Source organism: Grammomys surdaster, unplaced genomic scaffold (assembly GCF_004785775.1).
Source record: "Grammomys surdaster isolate TR1022 unplaced genomic scaffold, NIH_TR_1.0 166, whole genome shotgun sequence".
Lineage (NCBI taxonomy): Eukaryota > Metazoa > Chordata > Mammalia > Rodentia > Muridae > Grammomys > Grammomys surdaster.
Genome location: NW_021604614.1, coordinates 11,842,952 through 11,861,998, shown reverse-complemented (window position 1 = coordinate 11,861,998; position 19,047 = coordinate 11,842,952). Strand labels below are relative to the sequence as shown.

At 47.3% G+C, this 19,047-nt stretch overlaps 1 protein-coding gene and 1 pseudogene across 2 annotated transcripts; both read left to right on the top strand.

The window, feature by feature from the left end:
- Nucleotides 1-12: 12 nt before the first annotated feature.
- On the top strand, nt 13-17,455 carry Gtf2h3 (general transcription factor IIH subunit 3). 2 transcript variants are annotated; one of them, XM_028766244.1, is made up of 13 exons: nt 13-66; nt 3,727-3,806; nt 4,996-5,102; nt 5,200-5,366; nt 9,245-9,307; nt 10,473-10,502; nt 10,781-10,809; nt 11,301-11,375; nt 12,895-12,948; nt 15,452-15,520; nt 16,247-16,382; nt 16,494-16,530; nt 16,611-17,455. In XM_028766244.1, the coding sequence occupies exons 1-13, from the start codon at nt 54-56 to the stop codon at nt 16,678-16,680; spliced, it is 930 nt and encodes a 309-aa protein (XP_028622077.1). In that variant the 5' UTR covers nt 13-53; the 3' UTR covers nt 16,681-17,455. The 2 variants fall into 2 exon arrangements, with proteins under 2 accessions (XP_028622077.1, XP_028622078.1); XM_028766245.1 differs by lacking the exon at nt 13-66 and adding an exon at nt 525-725.
- A 695-nt stretch (nt 17,456-18,150) lies between these two features.
- LOC114619999 lies at nt 18,151-19,010 on the top strand (annotated as a pseudogene).
- The last annotated feature ends 37 nt before the right edge of the window (nt 19,011-19,047 follow it).

Genomic DNA, 19,047 nt, shown 5'->3' with positions numbered 1-19,047 from the left:
AAGTCACTGCGCATCGGCCTTGTGGGCGGCTCTTCTCCGAGGCGTAGGGAGCCATGGCTGCGGATGGTGAGGGTGGCACAGACCGAAACGCGGAGCCGGGTGGGAGGGACACTTTTGGTCTTTAGAGGAACAGCCAGTATATTTGTTCATTCACTCAGCAATTTTGATTTTGAGAAAGGTACTCGCTGTGATGTAAAGGATGGCCGTGATCTTTTTCATCCTCCAGTCTCTTTTAGACTGCTGGAATTACAGACGTGCACGATCAAGCTTGATTTTATGTGGTGCTCAGATATTTATGCATGCCCAGTAGGCATTCTACCAATTGAGGTTCCTCACCAGCCCTAATTATTTTTTTATGCAGACGCTCTCTTCCTTAGCCTTCCGAGTTCTGGGATATAGGCCTGCGTCAGCATGCCCAATGTGTCATTCAGGAAATATTGGGGTAACCCACTGTGTATTCGACATTATTTTCCGAACTGGGAAGTACAGCTCAGAATCGACACAGGGAAATTTTGGGTGTGTGGTGCCTTAGGGTTGAGAGACCAGTTGGCGAGTGAAGTTAATTTCCAGAGGTGACCAGGGCTGTGAAGACAGTGCATGGCAGCTAAGGACTGCCTTTCACTAGGAGTCCAGGGAAAGTGAAGATACTGGAACTTTGGTGTGAGCGACATTATGAAGTTCACTTTACGTACAAACAACCTGGGGAAGGAGGAGGATAGAGGAAGGTGGGAGTCCTTAGTTATACAGTGAACTACTAGTTACAGTTTTTAACTCATTTTATGTGCATTGGAGTTTTGCTTACATGTATGTCTGTGTGAAGATTTTTGGATTCCCTAGAACTAGAGTTATAATTGTGAGCTGCTATGTGGGTGCTAGGAATTGAACCTGGGTTCACCAGCAAAACAGTCAGTGCTCTTAACTACTGAGTCATCTTTCTACCCCCTAGTTACAGGTTCATGTGTTCGCTCTATCTTTCTCTTTTTTCTTTGTATTTTTGTTTTGTTTTGAAATGGGGTTTCTTTGTGTAATAGCCTTGGCTGTCCTGATTCACTCTGTAGGCCGGGCTGGCTTCGAACTCAGAAATCAACCTGTTTCTACCTCCCAAGTGCTTGGATTAAAGGCGTGTGCCACTGCTGCCAGGCCCTAGTTACAGTTTTCAAATTACATTGTTCCTCAAAGATTGTTGCCTTGTGTTTACTTATTTGGTGTGTGAAGTCAGTGGACAGCTTGTGGGGATCTGTTCTCTTATTTATTGTATAGGTCTTGGGAATTGAACACAGATCATCAGATTTGGCAGCAAGGACCTTTACCAGCTGAGCCTTTGCACTCTCCCAGAATTATTTACGTGATTGACATTAGAAGCATTACTTTGGCTACTGTGTGGAAGATGGATTGTGGGAGCAAGAGTAGCTAGAGTGGTCCATTCAGCAGCCATAGACGCTTCTCACACAGCTAGGAGAAAGGCAGGCCTGGTGCTGCTTGTCAAGTAGCGAGGTTGACACTCAAGAAAATTGGCAGGGCGGTTTCATGAACACATCTCTGACAGGCAACACATTGCTTTCTTTCCCAGTCTTGGTACTAGCAAGGAAGAAAGAGTGAGGATTTGGTTCTGCAGAAACCGGAGGTGGGGGCTGATCCCGATGAAGGAGCTGAGGGAGGGAATGGAGGAGGCAGTAAATCGGGCACTGCCTTGTACTATTACGTGAACATCCAGGCTTTTCATGACAGCGGGCACTGGCAGGATTGCTTTGTCCATTTGAACTGTATGCTCTTGGCTGGGTATAGTGTCAGATGCCTATAATCCCAGATACTCAAGAGGTATGAGGTTACCAAGTTCAATGCCAGCCTGGGCAATTTATTGAGACCCTATTTTAAAGGGTCATGGTTCTTGGAATGATGACTAGTTAAGAACACTAGCAGAGGACCCTGGTTGAGTCCAACATGTAGACAGTGGCAAAGCTATCCAGGGGATATGGCGCCATCTTTCTATGTCTGAGGGCACTGCATGAATGTACATATAGCCACAGTCAAAGCACTCATGCATATAAAAGATCTAATTTTTTTTTAATAAGAAAGTTCTAGGCCGGGCGGTGGTGGCGCACGCCTTTAATCCCAGCACTTGGGAGGCAGAGGCAGGTGGATTTCTGAGTTCGAGGCCAGCCTGGTCTACAGAGTGAGTTCTGGGACAGCCAGAACTACACAGAGAAACCCTGTCTCGAAAAACCAAAAAAAAACAAACAAACAAGAAAGTTCTAAAGTTCTAAGGATGTAGTTTGGTGGCTGGGTCCTTTTTTTTTTTTTTTTTTTTTTTAGAACGCACAAGTGTCTGTGTTCAGTGTCCACACCAAACTGAATTAAGTGTCGATTCTTCAAAGACTTGGAGCCAGCACCTCCATCAGCTGGTCCTAGTATACCTAGCGTGGGTGTGTGTTGAGTGCTTGTGTTACTTGCCCTGTTTAGTTGTGTCTGTCATTCTGGATGGTGGCCTAATTCCTTTGCATGGTAAAAACTTTGTCCATTTAAGAATTAGTTCCCCCATTTTTGGGTATTTTTAAAAGTTGGTTCCCGGGCAGGTGATGTAGCAATGTAACAGAGTCCTTGCCTGACATTCTCAGAGCCCTGATTTGATCCCCAGCACTACCTACAACCAGATGTGGTGTAAACTAGCACTTGGGAGGTAGAGACAGGAGGATCAGAAGTCTAATGTCATCCTTAGCTACACAAGGAGTTAGAGGTCAGCCTGGGCTATACAAATAAAAGGTAATAAATAAAATTTTCTTAATCACACCTGGCTTGGCTGTTTTATGATGGATTGAACTTAGGGCCACTCCAGCTCCTCATGGGTCCCTAATCTCCCTGAAATCCTACCAGAGATTCCTACCAGTCCTTTAAAATGTGAATGCCTCTGGGTTCACCATGTGTCAGGAGCAGAGGGTTCGCATGCCTATGCTCAACTACCGCTTGTAATGTAGGGCAGCTGAGAGCTGAGTAAGGCTTGGGCAGCTTCTTAACCCTTCTTGGCCTGGAACTAGCTACACCAGATTGGTTTTGAACTCACAGAGATCCATCTGGCTCTGCCTTCCAAGTGTTGGTGTTAAAGACAATACACCATCATTCTCAGCTTTTGAAATTTGTTTTGTTTTTTCTTAGCAGTGTGTGTTAGTGAGCACCTTTGTTGAGTCAGGTCTCTTTTTCTTTCTTTCTTTTTTTTTTTTGTTTTTGTTTTTTTCCGAGACAGGCTTTCTCTGTGTAGTCCTGGCTGTCCTGGAACTCACTCTGTAGACCAGGATGGCCTCGAACTCAGAAATCCACCTGCCTCTGCCTCCCAAGTGCTGGGATTAAAGGCGTGCGCCACCACTGCCCGGCTGAGTCAGGTCTCATCTAACCATGTGCATCCCAGGAACTGAACTCAGGGCATCAGGCTTGGATATAGGTGCCTTTACCTAGTAAGCCATCTCTGCCTCCTTCCTGGTTTTTCGTTTTTAAAACTGGGAGATACTAGGTATCAAGCCCAGGGCTTCCCAGGACTAGACAAAACTCATTAAGCTGTGTCCTCGGCCCTGTGACTTAATCTCTACATAAACTCAGCCTGTTTTGTGATGTCACGATCAATCTGAGAATGATGACCATTAAAAGACCCGTAGTCGATTAGTCAGCTCATCGGGAATGGTAACATCATTTTATCGAGGCTGACATTTTAAACGTTGCTTCTGTTACTATTTGCAGAAGATGAGTTGAATCTGCTGGTTATCATAGTTGACACCAACCCGATTTGGTGGGGAAAGCAAGCGTTAAAGGAATCTCAGGTAAGATGGCTTGAGCCTTTGAGTGCTGCTCCTCTTTAACTTCAGTATGCCTGTATCCCACCCACTGTCCCCCTGACTGAGTCTTCACAAGCTGGGCTCAGTGGCCCTTGTCCAATCCTAGCGCTCAGATGGAAGCTGGCCGATCCCCAGAGGTCAAGCTCATCTTTGACCAGTCTGGGCTAGAGAAACTGTCAGAAAGGAAAGCTGTGGGTTCGTAAGAGCGGCCGACTACACCACACAGACCGCATAGGGAAGTTGCATAACTGGCCCCACAGTTCCTTCTTGGAATGTTTTTTCTCACCATGCAAAGTCCTTGCTCCTGCTGACCCTCGCGCCTGCTTCCGTCCTTCACCTGCAGGCAGCCATCGATGGCCTCCTGTCCACTTTTCCTCTTCTAGACGGTTCATATAGCTATTGTATAAGTAGACATCTTTTGTTTTTTATTTACGTGGGGGGAAGGTATGGTGTGCCACTGCATGTGTGTGACGGACAGTAGACAGCTTTTGGGTGTTGGTTCTTTGCTTCAATCATGTGGGCCTTGGGAGTCCAGTTCAGGAAGTCAGGCTTGGTGGGAAGCACCCCGAACCATTGAGCCATCCCACCTGACCTGGTCTTTGGAGTTTTGAGACAGCCTTATCCTGTTTTTAACATTCACTTTTTGTTCGTCTATGTGGGCGGAAAAGCAAGATTGTGCTTTCTTATTTTATCAACACAGGATCTCAGGTATCCCAGGCTGGCCTTGAACTTGTGGTCTGGCTGCCTCTGTCTCCTAAGTTCCAGGTTTCCAAATTTACCCACGTGGCCCCATTATGCTAGTATCTCATAGATAAGGTTTTAATATGTAAATGACTCTGTCACTAAGGTGAAGAAGGCCTCCTCTCAGCTCTGTGCTTTGGGTTTAGGAGAGGAGAAACGTCAGAGTTTTAGCAGTGAATCCGTGTCAGATGTCAGCGAGCATCCACACAGAATGGCACCTGTCGTGACATGGGACGGTAGCGACAGGTGAATTGTTGGACACTTGCTGCTACTCAGCACCAGACTACCCAAGGCCATGTAGCAAGACCCTTTCCTATACATACCAGTGTATAAGTGGATAAAGCTAAGTAACAACTAGCTGCCCTTCCAATGACGCCGTCCTTGGGCTGGATGTAGTCGTGTGGGAGCTGACGTTTCCTCTCGTGTTTGTCAGTTTACTTTATCCAAGTGCATGGATGCCGTGATGGTGCTGGCAAATTCCCACCTGTTCATGAACCGCTCCAACCAGCTGGCCGTCATCGCCAGTCACATTCAGGAAAGGTAGGGGCCTGAGGCTGCTTTTCAGTTCTTTGACAGTTGCATGCATGTGCAGAGCACCTTCTGTTTACTCAGAGGGATCTTTCTCCTACCCTCTCAGTCGATTCTTATACCCGGGGAAGAAAGGCAGACTTGGAGACTTCTTCGGAGACCCTGGCAACGCCCTTCCTGACTGCAATCCCTCTGGGAGCAAAGATGGGAAATATGAGCTGTTGACAGCCGCAAATGAGGTGATCGCTGAGGAGATCAAGGATCTGATGACCAAGAGTAAGAGCCTGGCTATTGTCACTGCTGTCTTGATGTGGTGGTAATTGTTGTATGTTTTTGAAATGCAAAATTCTTATGAATTCTTTGAGAATTTCATGCATGTATACCATGGGTTTTGATGATATTCATCAACCTCATTTTTCTTCCTAACTCCTAGGTCCACTCCCATCTCCTCCCCACATCTCCTCACTGCCTCAAAGTGGGGAGGAACCCTTGAGCCTCCACCCCTAGCTGAGGAGCCATTAACAGTTGATAGCCTGGTGAGGTGCAGTTGACTCTCTTTAAGGGTGTGGTCCCCATAGGTCAACAATGCTCCAATAAATGGCCCTATATGCATGAGTACGTGAATAGCACACATAAATTTGTTTGTTTGTTTTGAGACAGGCTCTCACTACATAGCCCTGGTTGTCCTGGAACTTGCTATGTAGACCACACTGGACTAGAACTCACAAGTGATCTGCCTGCCTCTGCCTTCCTACTGTTGAGATTAAAGGCATTTACAACTATAGCCAGATTATTTTTAAAAAAGGACACAAAGTTGGGAGGCAGTGAAGAGATGTGGGCAGGAGGACCACAAGTTCAAGATCAAGGCAGACAGCTGAAATACTGACTTGATCCTGTATGGCTGCTGTGAGTTTGTGAGTAGCTTCCTGCCATGTCAGAGAACACTGTTTGCAGGTCCTCTTGAACCCTGGCTCTTACAGTCTGCCTGCCCCAAGCCTCTTCCGCTGTGCTTGCTGAGCCTTAGGAATGTCTTGCGTGTTATAGACTGTTTTTCCTTTGAAACAGCATTGACTGGGGGTCATTGGAGGCTTTAAGCTCAAAGATTTGAGCTGCAGGTGCTAGCCACATGTCTCTCTTCCTTCTTTGGTTCACTCCTTTCCATCTCTGTGATATTCAGTTAGCAAGATAAATACGTGTTAAGCCCTCTTGGCTCTAGAACACTCTGGCTTCCCAGGAAGACACACTGTTAACCAGCTTTTTTTTTTTATTTTTTTTTTTTTTTATTTTTTTTTATTTTTTTTTTTGGTTTTTCGAGACAGGGTTTCTCTGTATAGCCCTGGCTGTCCTGGAACTCACTCTGTAGACCAGGCTGGCCTCGAACTCAGAAATCCGCCTGCCTCTGCCTCCCAAGTGCTGGGATTAAAGGCGTGCGCCACCACCGCCCGGCCTTAACCAGCTTTTCTTCTCTTGTTTTTTGGACTATTCTTTTTCAGTCTTGTTTGAGTGTTTGTTTGTTTGTTTCTGTTTAGACAGGTCCTCCCCAAATAGCCTGGGCTGATCTTGAACTTGTGGTCTTCCTGCCTCAGTCTCCCAAGTTCTGAGATTACAGGCATGTACCACATGCCTGGCTCTTCTTTTGTTTTTTATGTCAGGTTTGTCCTTTACTTTGTCCCTTAAAATACATCTTGAATTTTCTGTGGATGCTTACCTTCCTTTATTTATTTTTACTTTTAAGACTAAATTTATTAATCTTTATTTTTAAGATTAAATTTATTTATTTATTTATTTATTTATTTATTTATTTTAAAGAAAACTGTATGCTTAGAGGGATTGGAGACAAAGCTCTGTGGTTGAAGGCACTGGCTGCTCTGCAGGTTCAGTTCCCAGCACTTGGGGCAGCTTACTAACATCTGTAATTCCAATTCTAGGGCATGTGATCACCGCTGTTGACCTCCTTGGACCCCAGATGCAGTTCTCCTACACATAAACTAAATCTTTTTTTTTTTTTTTTTTTTGGTTTTCTGAGATAGGGTTTCTCTGTGTAGCCCTGTCTGTCCTGGAACTCACTCTGTAGACCAGGCTGGCCTCAAACTCAGAAATCTGCCTACCTCTGTCTCCCAAGTGCTGGGATTAAAGGCGTGCGCCACCACTGCCCGGCTAAACTAAATCTTTAAAAAGAAAAGGGTTAAATGCTTGTGTGTGCCTACATGAGATTATGTGTGCAGTGTGCATACAGGTGCCTGAGGTGGCCAGAGGTAGATGCCAGTGCCTGATGTTTGTACTGGGAACAGGTTGGGAACCAAACCTGTGTCTTCTGCAGGTGCAGTACTTGTGGGTAACGCTGAGCCATCTCTCCTGTCCCTGCCCTTTATCATTTAGGTGGCAGCATTTCCCAGTCTGATGAAATCCCAGACTTTAAGCTCAGACATCTCTGTTTCCCTGTCCCTCGGTCTCTCTATCATGTCTCCCCTATATCTCTGGCTGCTATAACTCCACCATCCCATTCCCTATGTCTGTCACTCCGTCTTCTTAGTTTCTCAAGGCCAAGCTCTTGGCTTCTTGGTTCACCATCTAATCAGCTATGCAGTCTGTGATTTTAGCTTCACCACATTCTAACCCTTACTCTCAGTCAGCCTCAGCACTGTTGGGATGAAATGCCACACTGTGCACACTTGGCATAGCCCGAGCCTCAACCTTCTAGCTGCCTGGCCCCACTTTATGACCACATGGTACTTCAGACTTTGCTAGAGTGCCCCACAGGCCCCATCTGAGAGCTGCTAGATCATCTATCAGCCTCCTGCTGGCCCAGACGCCTGTCTCTCCACTGCGGCCTTTCCACTCAGCCTCTGTCTTAGTTATGTTCTAGTGCTGCGGTAAGATGCCCCATCCAAGGCAACTTACAGAGTGTTGAATTTGGGACTCATGGTTCCCAAGGGTAGAAGAGTCTGTGAGCCTCATGATGGGGAGCATGGCAGCAGCGGGCATGGTTCTGGAGCTTACATCTACTCCAAAAGCACAGAGGAGGGGAGCACAAACTGGGTGTGGCATGAGCTTTTGAAACCTCAAAAGTCCACCCCCAGTGACATGCCTCCTTCAACAAGGCCACACCTCCTAATCCTTTCCAAACAGTTCCACCAACTGGGGACCAAGGATTCAGATGTATGTGCCTGTGGCAGCGATTCTCATTCAAAGTGCTATACCCTCCAGTGATGGTGATGGGCACACAGCTGTAAACTTATAAAAAGCAGTTGTGCTCTAGGGATGGAGAGATAGCTGAGGGGTTAAGAGCACTGTTACTATTGCAGAGGATCCAGCTTGGTTCATAGCACCCATGTAGGGAGGCTCATCCCCCTCCTCTGACTCCAGCTCCAGGCGATCCAATACTCTTTTTGGGCCTCTGGGAAAATTTGAATTCCAAAGCAGTACATTTTTCTTGAGACAGAATCTCCCTGTGTAGCCCTGGCTTGCATGTAACTTGCTGTGTAGACCAGGCTGGTCTCAAACTCACAGAGACCTGCCTGCCTCCGCCTCCGGCATGGTGAGACTAAAGGTGTGGGTCACCACACCTGACTCCATTCTTAACCATTTCGTGACTGTACAGTTCAGTGGTGCTAGGCGTGTACACACTGTTCAGGGCCACTCTAAAACCTTCTCCTAAACGAAGCACCATGTCCTTATTTTATCTTTTACCTTTTTAGATTGATTTATTTTACTTTATATGTATGGCTGTTTTGCCAGCATGTGTGTCTGTGCACCCATCATGTGTGTGCCTGGTTCCTGTGGAGGCCGGAAGAGGGGATCAGATGCCCTGGAATTGGACAGTTTTGAGCCACCATGTGGGTGCTGGACCTTGAACCAGGTCCTCTGAAAGAGCAGCCAGTGCTCTTAATCACTGAATCATCTTTCCAGTCCCTCTTCATCCTTTAAGTACCAACTCCCATCTCTGCCTTTCCTTCCCCTAAAGAGACACCGAGGTATTCTGGAAAGATGTATAGAGTTGCTTACTTTTGTTTACTGATTGCTAGTTTCTGTGTTTTAAAATCCCCTCTGAACATGTCATCTTTTGGTTCATTCATGAATACTTGAGTGCCTAAATGACTTCATTTGAAAAAGGACTTAGAATTTCCCCCTTTTGTGCTCTGTAACTTTTGCAGGTGACATCAAGGGCCAGCATACAGAGACACTACTGGCAGGATCCCTCGCCAAAGCTCTTTGCTGTATCCTTGTGCTAATGGGTTCCAAAGAAGTCTTTGTGGGGCGGGTGTTAGGTGGTGGCTTCTCCTAGACCCTATTCTGTACCACTCATGGGACTCCTCGGAGGGCCACCAGACTCTTCCCACACCTGACTTCATGTGTCATGGGATCTCAGCCTTGCTTTTATGAAGTGTCTTTTTTTTTTTTTTTTTTTAGGTTTTTCGAGACAGGGTTTCTCTGTGTAGCCCTGGCTATCCTGGAACTCACTCTGTAGACCAGGCTGGCCTCAAACTCAGAAATCCGCCTGCCTCTGCCTCCCAAGTGCTGGGATTAAAGGCGTGCACCACCACCGCCCAGCATGAAGTGTCTTTAAACAGTATTGAGTGATGTTCACATCATTTTTTTTTTTATCCAGTTGTCCTGATCTTTGTATGGCTTTCAAGTTTATTATCTCGCCGGGCGGTGGTGGCGCACACCTTTAATCCCAGCACTTGGGAGGTAGAGGCAGGCGGATCTCTGAGTTCGAGAGTTCGAGGCTAGCCTGGTCTACAGAGTGAGTTCCAGGACAGCCAGGACTACACACAGAGAAACCCTGTCTCGAAAAAACCAAACAACAAAAAAAAAAAGTTTGTTATCTCATTGGATGGGCTGATGGGTTTAGGTGTGGCCCTAGTATTCCTATCTAGGATGGTGGATAGTCATCTGTCCGGAGCTGTGGTCTTCACATGCAGAGAGATCCACCTGCCTCTGCCTCCCAAGTGCTGGGATGGGTTATTATTGGTGGTGGTGGTGGTGGTGGTGGTGGTGGTGGTTTGTGTGTGTGTGTGAAAGAGAGATACAAGAGACAATGTTGAGGTGCACATACGTCACAGCATGTACGTGAGAACAGATGACAACTCTCAGTAGCTGGTTCTCCTTCATCATGGTTTCTAGGGATCAAAGTTAGATCATCAGGCTTTGCTTGGCAAGTGCTTTTAGCTGCAAAGGCATCTCACAGGCCTGATGTGGGTTATTTTAAAACTACTGCTGATCCGGGGAGATGGCTCTCTGTGAGTATAGAATGGGTAACTGAACCTAAACTCACCCATACAGCTGTCGTGGTAGATGATGGGTCTGGTGTCAAATCTGAAGGTCTGTCCCGCTCCTGCTGATGAAACACACTTTTATATTCCTTTACGTTGAATCCAGACATTAACAGAGCGAACAAGGCAGTTAAAGGTAAGAGCTGATTCTTTCGCAACTATTACCGTGTTGAGTTTAGTGCTGCATGCTTGGTGGGGCATTTAAGAATTGTTAGACTCTCAGAAGCAGAGGCAGCAGATCTCCTAGTTCATGGCCAGCCTAGTATACATAGCAAGTTCCAGACCATCCGGGGCTGCTGCTTAGTGAGACCCGGTCTCAATATAAAATAAAAATGCTTAGAAGACTACATCCTTTTTAAGCTACTATGTTTGCTAAATTATAACCTGTTTTTTTTTTTCTTAATCTCTTTATAGATAATCAGGAGATGAAATCAAGGATTTTGGTAAGATTACACACAACTTACATACAACTGCAGACAGCTGAAAGACAGGGGAACGAATCCAGGCGTGGTGCCATATGCATTTAATTCTAGCACTGGGGAGGGAGACAGGCTGGTGTCTGTGAGTTCAGGGACAATATTTAATCTACATAGAGAGTTCCAGGACAGCCAGAGCTCTTGGGCCAGTGAGGCTCAGTTGGTAAAGGTGCCTGGTGCCAAGCCTGAAGAACAATCCCCAGGACCCAGATGGTGGAAGGAGAGAACTAAGTCCCAAAAGTTGTCCCCTGGCCTCCGAATGCATGCTGGGTACTCTGGACAGATGTCCATCAGACTAACAAGGACCAGGAAAGCTCTGGTGCCATCCTACACTTCAGGGGTTTCATACTAAATAGGAAGAGGGACTGGAGAAGCGACCTGCGGCTTGCAGTAGGTCTTGTCATCCGTGCACCCTGTGCCCAGGATGTGCCCCTGAGGTCTGATGGCTGTGTCTGCAGGTGATCAAGGCTGCGGAGGACAGCGCGCTGCAGTACATGAGCTTCATGAATGTCATCTTTGCTGCTCAGAAGCAGGTGAGGCCTCAGCCTGGCTAGTTCTCGAAAGAAAGGATCAGAAGCCTGTGTGGCATGCCCACCTTTATGAGTTAGCTGCCAGCCAGGTCTATATGGAGTCCAGGGGATAGCCCCAGAGCTACATAGAAAGATCCTGTCTCAAAAACGAACAAATGGGGCTGGAGAGATGGCTCATTGGTTAAGAGTACTGGCTGCTCTTTCAGAGGACCCAGGTTCAATTCCTAGCACCCACATGACTGTTCACAATTGCCTGTAACTCCAGTTCCAGGGGATCTGACACCCTCACACAGACATGCATGCAGACAATACATGAAGGCACATAAAATTTGATCATTGTCATTCTTGGACAGTAGTGTTCTGGCTAAACAGGGCTGTGTCAGTGGATTGTGGATTTAGAAGCCACACTGAGTACTTGTCATTTTTCTGTTTTAGGATCCTGGGCAGTTTTTGACTGGGTGGTCTTCTCAGGACTGTCCACTCAGACTTGCTTTTGCATTGGGTATCATGATACTCATCCCATTAGAATCTCTGAGTTAACAGTTTGATACAGGAACCCTCCACTCCTCTATCTTTTTTGTTTGTCTGTTTTTGTTTTTTGAGACAGGGTTTCTTGGGTAACCCCTGCCTATCCTGGAACCTGCTCTGACACTAGAATGGCCTCTGCCTCTGCCTCCTGAGTGCTGGGATTAAACACGTGTACCATTACCACCCGGCTCCCTTTTGTTTTGAGACAGGTTTTTGCTGACTTGCCCAGGTGGGCCATGAGCTCCCTAGAGCCCACATGGGCCTCGAACTTGAGAATCCCCTGCATCAACCTGTGTGGTAGCTAGGATCACAGGCATATACTGTTCTGCCCAACAGTGCCGCTCTTCTTATTGCCGTGTGCTGTGTACTTTGCAAATAGCCGACATGCTCAGACTACCCGGCATGTTTTCTTCGTTCTCTGATTCTTTTTTTAATGTGTCCCAGTGCTTTGCCTGCACATGAATGTGCAACATTTCTGGTGCCTGCAGAAGCCAAGAGAGGATATCAGACCCTGTGGGACTAGAGCTATAGATGACGTGAACCACCACGTGGGTGCTGGGAACTGAACCAGGGTCCTGTAGAAGAGCTGCAGTGCTCTTACCCACCGGGCCATCCAACTCTTTTCCAAACCTTAGTTCTCATGTGCAGCACTGCCAGAGCCCTGTATTTTCATCAGGATAAAGAGTGTTGGAGTGAAAGGGGTCAGGGGTTAGAGCCAGGAGCTCAGACCTGTCCTGGATGCTTTAGTGGCTGCCTCATAGTGTCATCACACATGTTAAAGGGCCCATTTGAGGAATATAGTCTTGACGAACCAACACCTCAGAGGCAGGGGCAGAGACAGAGGCAGAGGCAGGAGGATTGCCACAAGTTCCATCCCAGTCTAGACAACAGAGTTGAGACCCTGACTCAAAAAGAAAAAAAAAAAAAGACTAGAGTCTAGCGTGTCTGAGACAGCCATATGCACTGCTGTGATGTTTCAACATGCTCCTTTCAGAATATCCTCATTGATGCCTGCGTCCTAGACTCGGATTCAGGGCTCCTCCAGCAGGTACGTTTCCAAGGCATGTGCGGCAGTGGGCAGGCTTTTGGACAGGAACATTCTGTGTGTCCTGCACTTGTGGGGATGGTGATACCTTTGCCAGGCATGCTGGCACATGCTGGTCATCCAAGCAGTGAGGAAGCTGCAGCAGGGGGATCATGGGATTTAAGAGCAGCCTAGGCTAGAGGGTAAGACCCTGTGGAGACAGCGAGAGAGCTTAATATGTAATTAAAATGGGATTATATCTGTTTCTGGTCATGAGACCAGGGTCTCACTGTGCAGCTATATCTGGACCTGGGACTCCGAGATTTACCTGCTTCTGCCTCCCTCCTGTGGAGATTAAGAAGTGTGTGCCACCATGCCTCCTCCCCTTTTTAGTGGGGCATCTAGGGAAATGTAAATTCTGTACATTGCACCATATGTCTTGGGAAGCAGTGTTGAGTGTTGCTTGTTTGGGTGGTGGTAAGAGCCCACCCTAGCCCAGGCTGGGTTCAGGTCCATCTTGGGTCTCCTGCTTTAGATGTTGCTTTCTGAGCAGGAGTTTGAAACTGAATGACAGGAGGGTAGAGGGACCCACACCTGAAATAACCACCAGGCTGAGGGTGGCGACCTTTTGCTCACAAGAAGTTCTTGTGGATCAGTGAGACTGCTCAGTGGCTAAAGGGGCCTGTCACCAAAACCTGAGTTTCATTCCTGAACCCGTAAGTATTCTGCAAGGAGAGAGCCGACCCCTTCACGTCTTCTCTGGTCTCTGTGTGCGGTGCTGTGCATGCGCACACGCACAAGCTAACATTCTCTTTCCGTTCAGATCAGTCAGCCACAGGGGTAGGAAGGGGTGCTGGGCTTGTCTGTTGCTTAGGCTCAACTGACAGTGGGCTGTGGTTTGATTTCTGTTTTGTTTTTTATTTTCAAATTTCTTTTTTTTAATGATTTATTTATTTATGTTATGTATATACACTGTCACTGTCTTCAGACACACCAGAAGAGGGCATCAGACCCCATTGTAGATGGTTGGTAAGCCACCATGTGGTTGCTGGGATTTGAACTCAGGACCTCTGGAAGAGCAGTCAGTGCTCTTTACCACTGAGCCACTTCTCCAGCCCTGTTTTTTTGTTTTGTTTTTCTTTTTAAGTACATAAGAATGTAATTTTTTTAAAAACTTTTGAGAGATACCTAAGAATGAAGTATACTTTATGCATTTGGAATTTTAGGATCCCACCTCATGAGGATGAGATACAATATAGGAATTCCTCCTGTGTGGGGTGTCGTGTGACATTCCAGTGCTTGTGTAGTGTACAGTGTTCAAATGAGGGGAACCTCTGCCTTCGTCTCGTTCCTTCCTTGCACCAGTGCTTTCTGCATGCAACACTGTTGCATTTCCCACGGTGCTTTAGGATCAGGCTTTCAAGGAGGTGACAATTTGTAGCTCTCAAAGCATCCTCTAGCTCAGAGATCTCAACTCTGATTGAAAACTGGCTCTGCCCCCCCCCACCCCCCGTCCCTCCCTGTGATACCTCGAGTCCAGTGCAACTTCTGAGGTCTAGGCAGGCATGTTCTACAGTGCACATGCCATCTCCTCCTGGGCATCTCAGTTACCGTGTCTAGAACAGACCCTTTCCTGTACAGTGGCTTCTCCCAAACTCTGAGCCCCATCTCTGCACACAGCCTGGTTTCACGGGGCAGATCAACCTCACTTTCCCCCTTCTCTCTTCCCCTCCTTCCATATTGCTAAGATCTCATTGAATCCATCTTCAGCGTGGACCCCAAATCCCACCTCCTGTCCTCTTTCCTAGCCTCCCCATCTGTGGTCCTGCAGCTGTCTGATAGCTGCTCTGTTAGTGCTCGTACCTCCGCTAGCCAGTCCTGTCCTCCCCAGAGTCACAAAGTTACAGCATAAGTGAGGCCCACCCCAACCCCACTCCCTGCCCCATTGTCCCAGCACACTTTGGCTGATACCCAAGACCTTGCTGAGGCCTGCTGGTTACCCCTCATCTTCTCTTTTCATTCTGGGCCCCCTCAACTCCTTGGTGTTGCCTGAAACGACAGTTACCTGGGCTGCTGCCGACAAGTGCCGTGGCACTTGCTGTCCCCCTGCTGAGGCTCAGCTCTGGTCGTCCCTCATCTCCTTCCCCATCTCCCCACATGACTGTTACAGGAATTGAGTGTAACATCAGTTTTGTGTCCCGCAGCTCGATGTGCTCTCCTCCGCCCCCTTAAAACTAGCAAAGCCTTGGGAAGCTTGGAGAACGCTGCCTGGCACAGCAGGCAGAGTGAAGCTGCCAGAGGCGAGCACATCGACAGAGGCTGTCCTGTCTGTTGGCCACTCTAAGAGCTTGCTTCCTGAAGATGAGACTCCACTTGTCTCGTAGCCTCCTGGGGCAGAGCTGTGTGTCTGAAGTGTGGACAGTGATGTGTCTACAAACCTCACACACTGACCTTACAGACCTGTGGAGTCCCTCATGAACCCCACTCCTCTGGGAAGGCCACAGGCAGTGACCCCTCTGTTTTACAGGCTTGTGACATCACTGGAGGACTGTACCTGAAGGTGCCACAGATGCCTTCTCTCCTGCAGTACTTACTGGTGAGTCAGCAGCAGCACTCCCCCACCTCTCACGCCCAGGGAAGGAATTGCCGGGGTAAATAGTGGCTTCAGAGTTCCCTGGCTGAGAGGGTGAATGGTCAGGTCTTTGAACTCTGAAGGATGTTTGCAGATGTCATATGACTATATAGCACAGGGCTTAGTAAGGGTGGAGTGGGGCCAACAACATGGCTCAGTGAGTAAGGGTGCTTGCTGCCAAGCCTGGTGACTTGAGTTCAAGCCCAGGGCCACCAGTGGAAGGAGAGAACCAGCTCCAACCAGTGTCCTCTGACTACCACATGTGCTGTAGTATGTATGCACTTCACACACATAAAAGCACAGAAAATAACACATTTTTAAATTTTTTAAATAATTGTAGGATGAATAAAAATGAGTCTTAATAGACTTTAAAGGAAATTCTTTTTATTATTTTGTGTATGTGTGTGGGTACATGCTTGTCACTGAGTACATGTGGAGGTCTCAGGACAACTTGCAGGAGTCAGTTCTCTCCTTCTATCTTGTGGGTCCCAGAAATGGAATTAGGTCATCCATTAGGCTTGGTGGCCAGTGCCTTTCCCCACTGAGCCATCTCACGGGCCCTGACGGAAAGCCGGACTTAGTATTGTCCTCAGTGCTGAGAGACTACTGGTGTGTCATGACTCTTGCTGGTTTTCCACCCATGATGTAATTAAAAGTCTCCTGCCTATTCTTCCTTTTTTTTTTAAACAGTGGGTTTTTCTTCCGGATCAAGATCAGCGATCTCAGCTCATCCTCCCACCTCCAATCCATGTGGACTACAGGGCTGCCTGCTTCTGTCATCGAAGTCTCATTGAGATTGGCTATGTCTGCTCTGTGTGTCTGTCTAGTAAGCTCATGTGTAGTTTTTCGTACTGTCTGTGTTGGGGTGTGGGCTGGGGGTGGGGCAAAAAGCAACCTGTGCTTTTCAAGTCCTCTAATGTCCTTCTTCTCTGAACAGTTTTCTGCAATTTCAGCCCCATCTGCACCACGTGCGAGTGAGTACCTCTGCAGGCGCTGGGTGGGAGCAGGTTCCTGAGCTTCAGAGACCTGAGGTGTTTCTTCTCTCTCATTCCAGGACAGCTTTTAAGATCTCCCTCCCTCCTGTGCTGAAGGCCAAGAAGAAGAAACAAAAGGTGTCACTGTGATGAGCGGTACAAGCTCCCCATCTCTTCCCTCGGGCCGACTCTTTGTAGGGACCACGGAGGAATTTGAAGCACTATTCTGGTCCTGTGCTTCCAGGGTGTGAAGCTGAAGGGTCCCCACATCTCGGATTTATCTGGGGGGGGGGGGGACACGAGCGTTTCTGTCAGTTGTTGTAGGGTAGCAGTTGCCTGGCAGTTCTAAGCTGTTGCTGCTTTGTCAGTTGTTGCTTTGATTCTTGGTGCTGGGTTTTGAACCCCAGCCTTGCATGAGCTAGGCCACAGCCCACACTGAGCTGTAGTCAGTTCCCTGGGGGTTTTGTTTTCAGATGATCTCAGAGCTTATTATGGTGGATGCTGGGTCTTCTGTACTTCAAGATGGGTCCTGTGTGAAGTTGAAATTCCGTTCGGGAAGGTGACCAGCATTGGGCTATGGTACCAGTCATAACAGAGCATCCTAGTTGTTCAGGTGGTACACTGCTAGAATCTTGAACTTGGGAGGCTGAGACAGGAAAGTTTTGGGTTCAGATCCTGCAAGGGACAAGCCTTCAATCTCATCACTCAGGGAGCAGAGACAAATGTATCTCCGAGTTTGAGGCCAGTCTGGTCTACATAATGAGTTCAAACCAGCCAGGGTTGCATCTTGCCACCTTGTTTACAAAGTTATAAAAACCAAAACCCAGTAATATTAACATTGGAGAACTGTTGAATACTAGAAATGTAAATAAGTTCCATAGAAACATTTGTAATCTCAACAATAAAAATCCTATTTTTATATTTACTAATTCTCCTTAAAGTGTTTTTCTATTTGCATTGAGTAGTTTTTCTTGAAATTACTAAAAGCTGCTGGACGGTGACTGTGCAAACCTTTAATCCCAGCACTCGGTGAGTTTGAGGCCACATCTGGTCTACAGTGCCAGTCCTAGGACGGACAACACAGAGAAACTTTGTCTTGAAAAGACAAAAAATATATTACTAAAAGCTTTTTTCCCCCTTTCAAACAGGGTTTCTCTGTGTAGCCCTGGCTGTCCTGGACCTTGCTCAGTAGACCAGGCTGGTTTTGAACTCAGAAAACCACCTGCCTCTGCCACCTGAGCTGGAGCTAAAGGTGTGTGCCACTTCCACCCAGTTACTAAGAGCTTTCTTAAGGCCCTGGTGAGATGGGTCAGTGGTTCAGAGTACTGACTGCTCTTCCAGAAGATCCAGGCTTAATTCCCAGCACCCACACACCAGCTCACACCTGTGTCACTCCAGTTCTAAGGAATTGGATGCCCGCTTTTTGGCCTCCCTAGGCACCAAGCACAAACAAGATGCCCAGACATAAACATGCACAAACAGCAGACTAAAGACAAAAAAACAAAACCATCCAGCAGTCTGGCATGATGGCTCAGTAGGTCTTATGACCCAACTTTGATTCTCAGGGTCACATGGCAGAAGAATAAAATTAATTCTTGAGAATTGTCTTCATTCAATTCCATGTGGGACTGTCCCTGCCTTTTTATATACAAGGAGCTGCGGCACAGACTTGCCAGAGACTTGCCAGAGCTGCCGCCGCCTGGAGGGTCAGCACGTAAAGGTGGCAGTGGCTGTGCAGGGCCTCCTGCTGTTGCTCTGGGGACCACTGCTGGTCACATGACTGTGGCCTGAGGTGGCAGTGGAAAGCCCGAGCCAGTTTGCTGTCCCTCATGGAGGATGGCAGTGGCAACAGATCCATGGGCACTTTGCTGGTTTCTTTGGAAGAGGAGGACCGGGCCACTCCAAGATGATTTGGCTTGCATCCCTTACCTAACTGGTATGAACACCCCACACACCCCGACCCTATCCTATGGCCTTATTTAAATATGGATCCACACTGTCTCCTTCAGGATGCTGTTGGGTTTATTTTGCCAACTGGAACTAATAAAACACAAGGCAGATTTGAGCCTTTTTTTTTTTTTAAAACATCTTCATTGGAGGATGTTGCATAACAGGCTGCATTTGGGGCGATGAACCATCTATGGCTGGGATTGAAGGAAAACCAGAACATGGCTTGGTCCAAACCACGAAGTACACATATTTTAAATATGGTGACTAGGCAAGGGGTACTTTGAGCTAATATTCTAAGGTTCTCTTGCTTTGCTCTATAGTACAAAGTTCTACAGTTTTGGTGTTATCAAGACGACACAACCTGCACTAGCAGCCAGAACCATGTCTGGAATGTTGTGTAAATGTACAGCGGTCTTCAAGCAATAGCGTGTGGTGACCTGGCATGGCTAACACAAGTCTGTCAAACTACGACTCTGGAGTTTTCTAAATTTATTAACCTTGGATATTCTCCCACCCATGTACAATTCTGATACTTAATAGGTTTGCTTTATTTCGTGTGTATGAGTG

What these genes read in the sequence shown, in the direction of transcription:
- Gtf2h3 (XM_028766244.1), top strand. An exon ending in CTCTCCTGCAGTACTTACTG is followed by an intron (nt 15,521 to 16,246) that starts GTGAGTCAGCAG and finishes TTTTTTAAACAG; the next exon opens with TGGGTTTTTCTTCCGGATCA. An exon ending in CTGCTCTGTGTGTCTGTCTA is followed by an intron (nt 16,383 to 16,493) that starts GTAAGCTCATGT and finishes TTCTCTGAACAG; the next exon opens with TTTTCTGCAATTTCAGCCCC.